Raw genomic sequence first — 12,390 nt, 5'->3', positions numbered from 1 at the left:
CATATATTCACATCCATATGGACTGTAGACATGGTTCCTAATCTCAGCAGTCCATGTCATAAGGATTATGTCACCAGCTTTATCTCTCTTTACCCCATGCATTGGCTGCAGTTACTTTGGTGTTTCTGATGCCATCTGAAACTGTATGTGTGCAGCTCCAATGTTATTTTTAACATGGTGATTCTATCAACCTTAATTCTGGTAAAATAAGTAAATAAATAAAATAAATAGAAATGTTATTTCTTCTGTATCATCTAAAATTGAACTCATATAAAGGGTATGTGTGTCATGCTGCTGTAGTGCTTTATAGAATCTTATCTTTCCCATTTTACTTTCCAAGCTGCTAAAAATGTCAAGACTGATAAAAATTCTGATGCACAGACTGAACAGAACAGCAGTGTAGGTGCACAGACACTGGGTGGGTGTAGGTGCATGGATGGACGGACAGACAGACGGTCGAAACTATTTGAACCAGAAGTGAAACCAGAATTTGAAAGATCTCGTCCCTCTCCTCCCATATACCAGCAAAACAGGATGCTTTCCTTATGCTAGCACATGGGTTTTATTGGATGAATAGTTTTGAAATTTGGGTTTGCCCTGAAGGGAAAGCCAGGTGTGGAGGCTTGTGTGGAACTTTGACTATTTGAATCTGAATTGCACCCTGTTGAAAAGTAGAAGAGTGAGATGAGTAAAGCTTTCATTAATATTCACAGCCCCAAAATAATTGTCTGTGGGTTTATGGTCATGAGAGTGAGATGTTGTCTTCCAGTGATCTGCTGTGGCACTTAAGACAGAATGTGCTGCCTGCTCCAGCTTTTGAATAGAGAAGAGCAGTTTCTGACTGACTGCTCTCTGTAGTTGGCAAATTTGAGCTCCTCTAGCAGTGTTTGAAGAGAATTAGACATGATACCCAAATGGTAAAGAAAGGAGGGACTCATGAGGCTCAGCTGTGTAGCTTCCTCTCCTTCAAAGTCCACCCCCTAAGTCACATGCATTAGCAAGCTAGAACTCGGGAGGTGTTTGCTTCTTTCTTTCTTGTGTGTCTCATTTAAATAAGGACAGCGTTTTCCCTGCATTATTTGACTCTAGTTACTGATGTGTGTTTGCTTTTCTATGCGTTTTTGTCATCTGAGTCAAATGCCATTTTCCTTGTGAACTCAATGTGCTCGTGCTGAGCATAGAAATCCATGAGCCTAAAAGAAAATAGGGAGATCATGTAGTTCCAGTGAACTGATGCTTCTTTCTCTTATTCATCTCAAGTTGGCAGAACAGGCAGTTCACTAAACAGCAAGACAGGCATCAGTTCATTAATACATCTGCTAGCATTGCATAGAGGCTCAAGAAGGAAACTTTTTATGGGATTTTCCTTTGGGATTGTTTTCATTTGTTTTTAATTTTGTCAGCTTTCTCTGGCCATTGGGCCCAGTGAGATAAATGATTTTTTTAAAAAATATAGACCTATATAAAGATGGGCATTACTTGTAGAGTTCAGCAGCTCTGAGCTAGTGCACCTGTTCTCTGTGCTTACCAAGCAAATGGTGTTCTTCACTTGCTATGATTAATTTAGTTCAGATTTTTGCATTATTATGGCATGTAGACCGGGTTCCATTTTTATATGTTTGTGTGTTAGTACCTATGCATTCACATACCTGTTTTGTTTCTTGTTTCCTCCCTCTTTAACTAAATGCTTGAGAAATTTTTCAATCTGAACACCACCATAAGCCTTCTAAAACTTGGTATGCTCAGCCAGATGTCATGGTTCAAGATAGTCTCTAACTTGTGAATTCAAACAAAATGCTGTTTAGCTAAAGAGATTTTTGAACATTAGGTTTGTGGGGCAAATACTCCAATTCAGTTGAAAGAGCATATAACATTTGACTTGACAGAAAGGGATTTGTGATACTTGTGGGATGTCATATAGATACTTCTCCTAAAAGAGATCAGTACTTAAAATTGAGAACCTGTTCCCCATAGCTTATATAGAAAAAGGCAGTTTATATTGCCAAGAAATGCTCAGAAAGGCTTATGTTGTACTTATTGTGGTTTGCTTTTTGGTTTGGTGGTTTTTGGGTTTTTTTTTTTAAATCATCTGCTTGGTAGCAGAATCTTGATGATTTTGAAAGGAAACTTTCAGCATGAAGGCAAAAGAGATTTCATCAGTTTGTTGCTTTGTCCAGTACCATCAGTGAAGGGGTGTAAAGAGATCCCTTTGTTTTAATTGTAAGAAATGTCAGGGTTTGGTTTAATTTCATCCTTCTTCTGGGCTGAAATGAACCATTGTGCAGATGCCTATCACACTTACCTTCAGGATGTTGAAAATGAACTTTGCTGCCAATTTCATGGCCAAGTGACTCTGTATAGGCACATCCCAGTGTGCTGCTGAATGCTCTGCTTCCATTTGCGCTCACAACATGCCGCTGGTTCCTCTCTCAAACACCACAGAAAGGCATCATTCCCATCAATACAGTGGAAAGCACTCAGCCACACACCATGCCCTAATGTCTTCTCTGCCAATTTCTTTAAGGTAAATTTTAGCATTCTGGAAAGGACCCTTTAGCAGCTTTGACCAGTTACTAGATGGTTTGGGTAAAGTAATTTGACTCCTTGTGACCTTTGTTGTTCACTGTGCTACAATCAGGATTTCATTAATTTCTTTCTGCTAGCTTTATTTCAGAGCTTTTTCTGTGGTTGTGTTTTCTTGGTTCCCTGTAGTATCTTTTTCCTTAGCTCTGATCTAAACCCATTCTCATTTTTTGAGCTATTTCTGGGTGCTGGATTTGGAATAATTCATGAACTTGAAGCTATATACATAGGTCCTTCCTTTGACTGTAACATTTCTTAGGCAGATATACCAATTTGATTACTTGATGGGCACCACCCTTTTTTTTCAAGGCAGCAGCAGCTTTTTAGGAACCAGAGATTTTCCAATAAATCTATTGAGCAAGAGCAATATCCTGCAGAGCTCAGCAACCATGAGACACCCTAGAACTTTATGCTAAAAAAGATGGTAGAAAAAAAGTGAAATCATAGCTATGAAAAACACACAGAAAAAGTCAGTGTGTTTTAGCCAACAAATTACCATGCTTTATTCATGACCTTAAAGGAATTGTGGATGTTTTTGTCCCCTTTGAGTATTCATCTTTGAAACTCAAGCCTCTACTGTAAGGGCCTAAACTAAACTGTCATTTGAATAAACAAAAAGTTCTCATTATAACCATAGGTACTGCTGCACTCAGCAGTACTGCTGCCCTCAAAGCAAAAGTATTTAGTACTTATTGTAAATTCCTGAACATGGATACAGACTGTCTCCTTTCAGAGAACATATGAAACTGGTTTTTTTTTGCTAGGCTGTTACTGAGGGAGGTTTTAAAACTCATATTTAGGTTCATTATCAATGTGCCATTTGGTATAATTACTCCTTTCCTCTTGGCCAACTTCATATCAACTTCTTTAAACAGAAACAGAGTTTCTTTTTCCTAAGGGAAGGAATGCAGAGTTTACAGGGAACGGTTTGAACTTTCTAGCTCTTAACAAGGCATTTTTTTCCTCTTCTCCCAGCCATTGCAGTAATTAAAAACTCAATTTTTTATCTTTATGGTGATAGTGGTGAGATGGTATCATTGTATTTAGGAAGTTTAATGTTTGCAATGCCATTTTCTGAGTAGGATTACTTTTAAAAAGAGGACATGCCTCTCTCAAGTTTCTGAAAAATATAAATATATGCCTTCTATAGCACACATTTCTAGTAAAATAAAATATTGGATATGGCTACTTCCAGTAACGTCAAAAGAAAAAGATCAGAAATTGTTTAGTCCATCAGAAATCCCCTAAGAAATTTAGAAGGATTCAAATATTTTTTCTGGGATTTCTCAAAATAAACAGCTAACCTTCAGCACTAGTGGTATATTTTTAAAAGGGTGGAGAACTTCCCTGATTCCTAGTGAAGACTGGTAGAGCCAAGGTGCTCTGCTATGTAAGCAACTCTGTCCACATGGCAATTAGGAAAATTATCACCCACTAAGAGAAACCTAGCAAAATGTGAGCAACAAACCCATGGGCTTTTGTGGACTCAGTCCTTTTCTTGGATTGCTTTGCGTTTTGCCGCTGAGTAGAATTTGTAATTCAGGCTGGTTTAAGAGAGAAATCCAACCATGAAAATGTAATCATTACCAGCTCCTTCAAGAGAGTTTCAATCACTAGCAAGCTGAAACAAGCATAGGAAAAAATTTTGTGCACTGTTTCTTCATCAGGATATATTTATGAGTTGAAGGTACCTGGGCTTCAATTTCTTTTTTTTCTTGTTGAATGGGTTAAAGATTTGCTGGAAGGAAGACATCTTCTCTGTTGCCCTTAGCTTTGGCTTTCAGGAAGAACTTGAGCTGTGATGGATGAGACTTAACTCTAATTGATAAGTTTGGGTATGACTGTAGTAGTGTAGTAGTATGACTGTAGTAGTAATGTTCCCTGGGAAAATCAGAGATGTGGGCTTAAGCCTTTTCAAGGGGAAGATGAAAGTGACCCCATGATTCTCCTTTCTCCCAAGTTCTCTGCCTGCTCTAAAAGAAAAGTCCTTCCATCTCATCTTACTTCCTCTGCTTTCTTAAAAGTGCAAACTGTGCATCTCCTCCCTGCTTGTCAATTAGGAAGGGTAAAATATCCCTTCCTTTCAAGCTAAAGTTTTTTACTGGAGCAGTTCCTGGTACCTGTGGAACTGTAGCCCCAAGAACAGTGTGAGGTCTCTTCTGCTTTTGCTGGCCCTGTTTTTCTCTTGGCTGGCTTTTGGATGTGTTCCACTTATAGTGACTGCTCTGAGTCTTATTTTGGAGCTGCTGAGTCTCCTCCAGACATTGTGTGTGATGCCCAGGATAGACCTTTGGTGTCAGCTCCAGTGTCTGGGAACATGACAGTGAAGAGCTACAGTACTGATTATTTTATTTAATCTTTAATCTATATGAAATAAATGCATAAAAGACAGGAAACCTAGTGAGTAGTAAAAGAAATAAAGGATACAGAAAACAGTTGATATCAAAGAAATCTAAAAATCCTTATTTTCTATAGTTACAGGTTTTTAGGAAGAGATTATATAGCTATTGGTGACATAACATGATAAAGTGCTTTTGTTGCAAGTGAAAATCTTATGTACTCTCTTATGATACAGAAAATACCTGGTGTTTTGAGAGAATTCATATCTATAAAGACATGTTTAGAGTGATGCATTCAGTGCAGTGTAGTTTGCAGAGGTTAAAAAAGTGGCTTTCAGATTGCAATCAGCATGAATAATTTACATTTTACGTCAAAATGGGGATGAGTCAAAAGCAGGGTCCTAGAGGGATTAGACTTCCAAAACTATTCTCTGCACTTCTGTGCCAACAAGAGAAATAAATAGACTGTGATAGAGAGACTGTAGCTGAGAGTGGAGCTGTACCATGGTGTGGTACCTGTGCTGAAACAGGCAAGGTTAAGAGATGAGAGACTCCATTCATGGACACAGTGTGAAGTGCTGCACCTGAGGACCAGGAATAATTGGCAGGGGTTTGGAATGTGAGTGCTGCTTAGCATGCAGAGGAAAGCTGCTGACAGGCTCTTCATGGCTCATAAAATCACTATGCCAGCTCACTGCCACTGCAAATGCATATGTCCAGTGGGAGCTGTTCTCCACCAGACAGGTAATCATCCTCATTTGGCAAGACTGTGCTTAGACTGCAGCATGGCACGCCTTGTCTTTCATTGGAAAACAGACCTTTGTGGAGTTAGGAAAAGTTTAAATGGGTAATTCACATAGTAAAGGCAAGGCTGATGGAAATTAATTCCAGGTGCAAAAGGAAATTAAAGGGAAACAACTGAACATAAGATAATGGAAGAGCAGAAAATAAACCATTTTCCTGAAATAAAAACAAGGTGGTTTTTTAATTGAAAGTGTTCCCATTTGGGTAAAGAGTAGACATAAGTGCTCAGCAATTAGAGGAGTTTTTCAGGTTTCCTGTCATTTCAAAAAGACATATGGTGTGTCTGCATCTTGTGTTGAGCAAAGCTGCTAGAATAAGGTCCATGCAGTCTGAAGTGAAGGATATTTGAGGTGCAAGTTTAAAAGAAACCTTGTAACAGGAGCTTGTTGGAAACTTAATCTGCAGAATAAAGGTTGGTTGGATGTGGATTGGAAATGAGTAGTATTATGTTAGGGGTTTTATTTATATAGAGTTCTTGTCATTGAATAGTATGACACATTTAGTTAATTGCATCTTTAGGGCCAAGATAATTTTCAGCCTGTTACTACAGATTTGTGTAAATGTAACAGAAAGCAAAAAGTAGCCACTGGAACTTCCTAGGAAGAATTAAAACCTAACTTTGTGAAGTAAATTTCCTTTTGATTAAGATAATCGTGTGTCTGACTATGAAAAATGAGTGTTAAGAAAAGGTCTAAGAGAAAACTTGGTGTGATTACCAGTGAGGAAGGTAATATTAAAGACCACCGGTGGGATGGGTGGGCTTCAGCCTTCAGCAATGAAATTGGTCTTTGTACCCAAATGCTGTAATAGTGGTTTTTTCTCTAAAATGGAAGCTGGATATTATGGTATTACATATCAGCAACATTAATAGATGAAGTGATTCCCAGACAGTGTGTGGGAATGACAAAACTGGCTGTCATTCTCTAGGAAAACTTCATAAGTTATCTCATCTGTGGGAGGTCTTTTGATCTGCATGCTGTCCTTCTCAAATCCAAAAAGTAAGCAACTGCTATGTTGTCTCTTACTGGACTTTCTGGAAATCAACACCCTACTGAAAGATGTGGGAAAATCATAAGAACATACAGAACAGGTTCAAGATGGCCTGGCCTCTTCTTTTCTTTGTAATTTATTTCAACTATGTACTTTTTTTTATATTACTTGGATGCAAAGTACTTCAGTTTGTGGTGGGGTTTTTTCATTAAAACCCCATGTCTTGCTTAAGCTCTATATAAAGTCTATATGAACTTCAGAATTATTAAGAACTACAGTAAAATATTGAGAGCTATCTCACAGCCAAACAGCCTATGAAAAACTCTCAGGTTTAGTTTCCCCATTGCTAGCTCTGAAATGACAGCTTGGACATAAGAAAGTGGGAGGGGAGTGCATCACCCTCTTGCCATAAGAGCAGGTCTCAGTATTTCTTTGTGTCTCAGAAAGATCTCTCATATCCTGGAAAAAAATCAGAACAAGTTCCCAAAAGCACTGAGTATCAGCAGTGCCTGTGACCCGTAAAGATCACATTTGTGGCACCAGTGTCAAGATGAGATCTCCACAATGTGACTACAGGTACTAATGCACACAGCAGTTCCCTCTCCCAGTTCAGCAGATTGATCAGGCTGAGACTGCTTTCCTCTTTGAAGACAAAAAAAAAAATAGAAAAAGAGTGCAAGGTCTGGGTTACTTTCCATTCCTGCAAGTACCAGCTTTTTTGGGAACAGCAAAGGTGTGAAATCAGCCTACGGAGCCTGCTGTCAGCAGTGGGTGTCGCAGCCCACAGCCAGTCAATAGCTATTATGAGCCAAAAAGGCAGAGAAATCCAGCCAACTTGAGCAAAAGATGCAGCAGCAGAGGAGAGCACAGAATTCTGGCATTTGCTTCTTGCATCGTGGTCTGCTTTTATTCTTGCTGTATTAAAACTGTCATGGCTTTATGCTAATGTGGTTTATTCCTAGCCAGTGATTATTATGCTTTGAATTAGCAGTGCTCTTGAGAGCATTTCTCATGAAAAAAAAATCATGTCCTTCTGAAAAATGTGAATGAGAAGGAAAAAGAGCGGTTACTTGCATTAGCTTGGAGCTGTGTGTATGTTTGGAGAGGATGAAGGAGAAGGAACACTTTCATGACTGATGCCAGGCACTGCAGGACTCTGAGGCCACAGATTTGTGTGTAAGACAGTACTGAAATTCAGGGAAGAGCAGTCAAAATGTGGAAATGGTTTTGACACTGTGTTTGGCTTTCCATGAACCCACCCTCTGGGTAAATTATTTTTTACTCCAGTGTTAGTTTTGCCTGAGTGTAAATCCATACTCATTTACCCTGAGTGGGAAAAACTTCCCTAGGGGCAGTGAGAGCGCAGCTGGTGTGAGACAGAGTTGTGTTGTGAAAGGAGAGTGTCTTTGAGGGGTGTTAGTTCTCCAGGAAATGGCCTCAGCAATACCAGTTAGGACCAGCTAGCAAAGAGAAGTTGTTGCAGCTCTGAGATTTCATAACAAAGGCACTTGTGTAGCAGAGATCTTGGCTCAGTGATGGTGAAAAGGAGAGAGGGTGAGCAGCAAGAGGAATTTCAGTGTTTCAGCTGTAGGTTTGTTAGCAGGAAGCCTAATTCAGCAGCAGCAGCAGTAGTGTGTCATTTCCAGTTTGCTTAGTGGGCTACTTCCTGTGTCCCCTAAATAAGACACCAAAGACGATACCAGCCCATTGCTTTTAGCAGCATCTCTAAAAAATCACAGCAGTGGAACACAGTGGAATCCTACTTGCTTGAACTAGAGGCATCTCAAAAATGGAGGAAGGGGAAAAGGAGTGGTCCCTTTGGATCTGCATATAGAGGGCAGTGTTCTGTACCCTGTGCTGGTCTTCAAGGCCCAGCAGGTTCCAGTGAAATTAGAAAGTATAAGGAAATTTCTGATTTCCTCTTCTTTTTATCCATGTGGTTTATTCAGCATAACCAGGCAATTCCCAGCCTTGATACAGCATGTCCCAGCCCCTGTACAGGACAGAGCCTTGTAATGGGTTCTTTGGATAAGAAGGTATTTCTCCAGGCAGTCAGGCACAAAGAGCTGGAACAGAATGAAATGCTTTGGCCGGATTATCTTTTATTCCCTCTGTTTTAAATTGAAAAGAGATGTTCTCATAAAGGTCTGTCTTTCTCTTTGTTACCCCAAAGAATAGCAGTTTTTAACCATTTCCACTGAAATATCTAGGCTCAGATATATGTCTATCTATATATCTGTCTATCTTGCAGGGTAGCTTTTTCTTCCTTGGAAAATTACAGGCAGCTGTATCTGGCATTGATATTTTACAGGAAAAAGGATTATGTTGCATATTAACATTAAAAACAAACAAAAGAGCAATAACAAAATAACCAGACTTCTTGCAAAGACCTGAGGGACTCAAATAGTAGTTCAGTTGGAGTTCTGATAATGAAACCTCCTTTGTGTTAGAAATGCATCTCTGGCTGTTCCCATGAAAACCAAACTAAATTTGGCTCACTTAAAGCCTTGAAAAAATTTCCATTGAGATACATAAGAATTTGCCAGCCAAAATCTCTGGTGATTCTGCCAGTGTGGAGTGGGCGTGCTCATCCCTTCAAAGCAATGTTCTTGCTGAGGTTCCTGAGCTCAAGCTCATGCCTGAGGTTAATATTTAAAATATGAAAGGTGAATAGAAACACTGGGCTGTTGTCTTCAGAGCAGGAGAGGTGACAATCTGCATCCTGTCTTTATGCATCTGGACTGTGTGTGCAATCCACTCAAATCAGTGTTAGTGGCAGTGTCACATTACAACACAAGTCTGGGAAATGGTATCTCTTAAAAAAAAAAAGAAAACCAACAACAACTTAAAAAATGAACAAACAAAAATAACAACAACAAACCACGCAAAGCCCCTGCTTGTATGCTGACTGAACTATGCAGCTGTGGCACAGAGACAACCTCTCGTACTGCTGATACCTTCCCTCTGTTGGTGCTTTCTTTGTGGTCCTGGGTTTCCATTCTCTGTGCCTCTAATGTCAGAGATATTATTTCCCAAAACTATCAGCATTTATTTTGCCTTGCAAATGTGAGACAGGGGGACCATGCAATTTAACTACGTCAAGGGACAATCCCCAGACTTCTCTTGTTCTCATCAAGTAGGAAGGGTAATTTAAGTTCTTCAGAGGTTTTTTTGTTTTCAGTATTGAAACTATCATGATGTATTACAGAGTAAAGGTAGCAAGGTAGCAGATAACTGAGCTCTTAAGAACAGATGCTCAGTGAAAACCTCTATCCTCTTCAAGGGAATTCAGACCTAAGTGGGAACTGTATTAAAATCTAAAATTAAAAGTTTAAATGTTAAAAGCTAAGCATAAGAATTGGAGGGCAGTGAGTGGGCAGAAAAATGGGACTAGACTTGGGCCCTGCACTACAAGAAAGACTCTGGAGTACTAGAGAAAGGCTGGTAAAGGTTCTGGAGCACAGGTCTTATCATGAGTATCTGAGGCAGGAGAGATTCTGAGGAGAAAAGGAGGCTCAGGGGGACCTTATAGGTCTCTAGTACTACCTAAAAGGAGGGTGTAGCCAGGTGGGGGTCAGCCTCTTCTCTCAGGTAACCAGTGGTATGACTAGAGGAAATGGCCTCAAGTGACACCAGGGAGTTTTTAGATTGCATATTAGGACAAATTTTTTTATGGAAACAGTTGTAAACCATTGGAACAGGCTGCCAGGGAAGTGGCAGTCGCCATCTTTCGAAGATGGTGATGATGATGCAGTCACCATCTTTGGAAGAATTTAAAAGATGTGTAAATGGCACTTGGGGATGTGGTTTAGGGATGGACTTGGCAGTGCTGGGTTAACAGCTGGATCCCATCTTAGAGGTCTTTTTCATCCCAAACAATTTTATGATTCTATGATTTTTTTAGCACCCTCTGTCTCACTAGGAAATTCTAATGTAGCCCCTTTTTGTAAGCCAAGCAATTTTAATGGACACAGTAATGGTACCAAAAAGTCATTATTTATGAGGGTCCTTGCTCTTAATAAATATTAGTAAAATGAAATGTTTCTTTCCATTGCAATTAAAGAAAAAAACCTTTGTAATATTTCTTGTAAATTATATTGAATCCTTTTTTTTTGGCTTTCTCTTCCCCATTCTCTGTCACACTTCCCCAGGAATGGCTGATGGCTGAACTGCCAGCTGACTAGAGCAATGTAGAACAATTTGTTAAAAGCCATAACTTTTATAACATAATAATTTTCTGTTGAATCTTGTTGTTACTACTGTTCTTTACCATAGATTAACAATTTCACTAAAAGAAAAGAACGTTAAAATATTTTTTCCCTTTGTTATTCTTCTTTGTGTCCATGAAAAATTTTTGCCATCTGTGTGGTTTTCTGATAACTTATTAAAGCATTTATTTCACTTCCCACCTTCCTTGTGTTTTTCTCTTTTTCTTGCTGAAATTACAGCTGAAGAGGTGGAAAGACTGGCTGCAATGCGTTCAGATTCTCTAGTACCTGGGACTCACACGCCTCCAATCAGAAGAAGGAGCAAATTTGCCACTCTTGGGAGAATTTTTAAGCCATGGAAATGGAGGAAGAAGAAGAGTGAAAAATTTAAGCACACTTCAGCAGGTAACAGTCACGTTGGGGTCGGTTTATTAATCTGGAACTTTTTGCTCATCAAGGCTGAAAATTTGTAATACAGCCTCAGTTTGCATGTATTTCAAGTCTTGAAGCTTGGCTTGGGGAGATTTCAACTCTTGAAGCTTGGCTTGGAGAGATTCATCAGATTCTAAGAGAAGATCTCTAACTTTGTTACAAACTTTTTCTTTAAAAGCCCTAAAGTGACACATCGGGTGATTGGGTGCACTGCAATTAAATCAGCAGCTCACCAAAGCTGTATTTTCAGGTTCTGCTACTAGATCTAGAGCCTAACTCAGAAGAAATCTTTGAATATTGATTCCACAGATTATGAATAAAGGAAAAGGCAGTATGAAAAGATAATACTAGAGGTCGATTTAGCCACATTTAAGCTCCTGTGAGTGCTAATAAAGGAGTGAGAAAAAAAGGAGTGACAGGATAAAGAAGTTGACATTGTGTTGAGTAACTTGCATAACCAGAAATTATTCATTCCATTGGGCAGGAATGATGTGTCCCTTGTTTTTTTGAGAAAAGCAAATCTCAGTTCCTGCCACGCCCCTCCTTTTGCCATTGCTTTCTTGCACTTCTAGTCCAAGACCCTTTTTTATTTAAAAAAAAAGGGAACTGAAAAAAATGTGGGTTTATAATGTAAATTGGTCTGAGCAAGAATCCCAGATGCAGGCATTGATCCATGTGATGAAAGCTCTGCAATTTATTTAGAAGGTTTATTTTCTTTGTTCTTTCATGATGGCCAATAATTACTACATTTGGTCCTGCAAGTCTTTACCCTGGATTATCTGTGAGAAAACATGGAGTTTCTCCAGATTTCTAATTGTTTTCTCTAGAACTAGAAAGAAAGCAGTGAGTATCTTGCTCCTTCAAGTGTCAGAAGAGGCTTGAGCTACAATAAGTTGCTTTTCTGCCCTGTGTCTTGCACAGTGGAATGTTTTAGGCACTACTTGGGTGTACCTGTGGCACCCCAAATCCTGTACTCCTGAAAGTGGCCCACAATGGGGTGAGACGTCTCATTTAACTAAGTGTGAATTCTTGAA

General features: G+C 39.3%; 1 protein-coding gene across 7 annotated transcripts in view; it reads left to right on the top strand.

The window, feature by feature from the left end:
• The window catches only part of PHACTR1 (phosphatase and actin regulator 1), a 301,932-nt gene that overhangs the window by 169,742 nt on the left and 119,800 nt on the right, over window positions 1–12,390 (top strand). For all 7 annotated transcript variants that reach the window (XM_077180743.1, XM_077180731.1, XM_054643113.2 and 4 more), the window contains one exon: window positions 11,165–11,329. In XM_077180743.1, the coding sequence (XP_077036858.1) occupies window positions 11,165–11,329 (165 nt within the window). The remainder of the gene's footprint in view (window positions 1–11,164; window positions 11,330–12,390) is intronic.

Source organism: Agelaius phoeniceus, chromosome 1 (assembly GCF_051311805.1).
Source record: "Agelaius phoeniceus isolate bAgePho1 chromosome 1, bAgePho1.hap1, whole genome shotgun sequence".
NCBI classification, from domain to species: domain Eukaryota; kingdom Metazoa; phylum Chordata; class Aves; order Passeriformes; family Icteridae; genus Agelaius; species Agelaius phoeniceus.
This window is presented reverse-complemented; position numbering and strand designations above follow the sequence as displayed.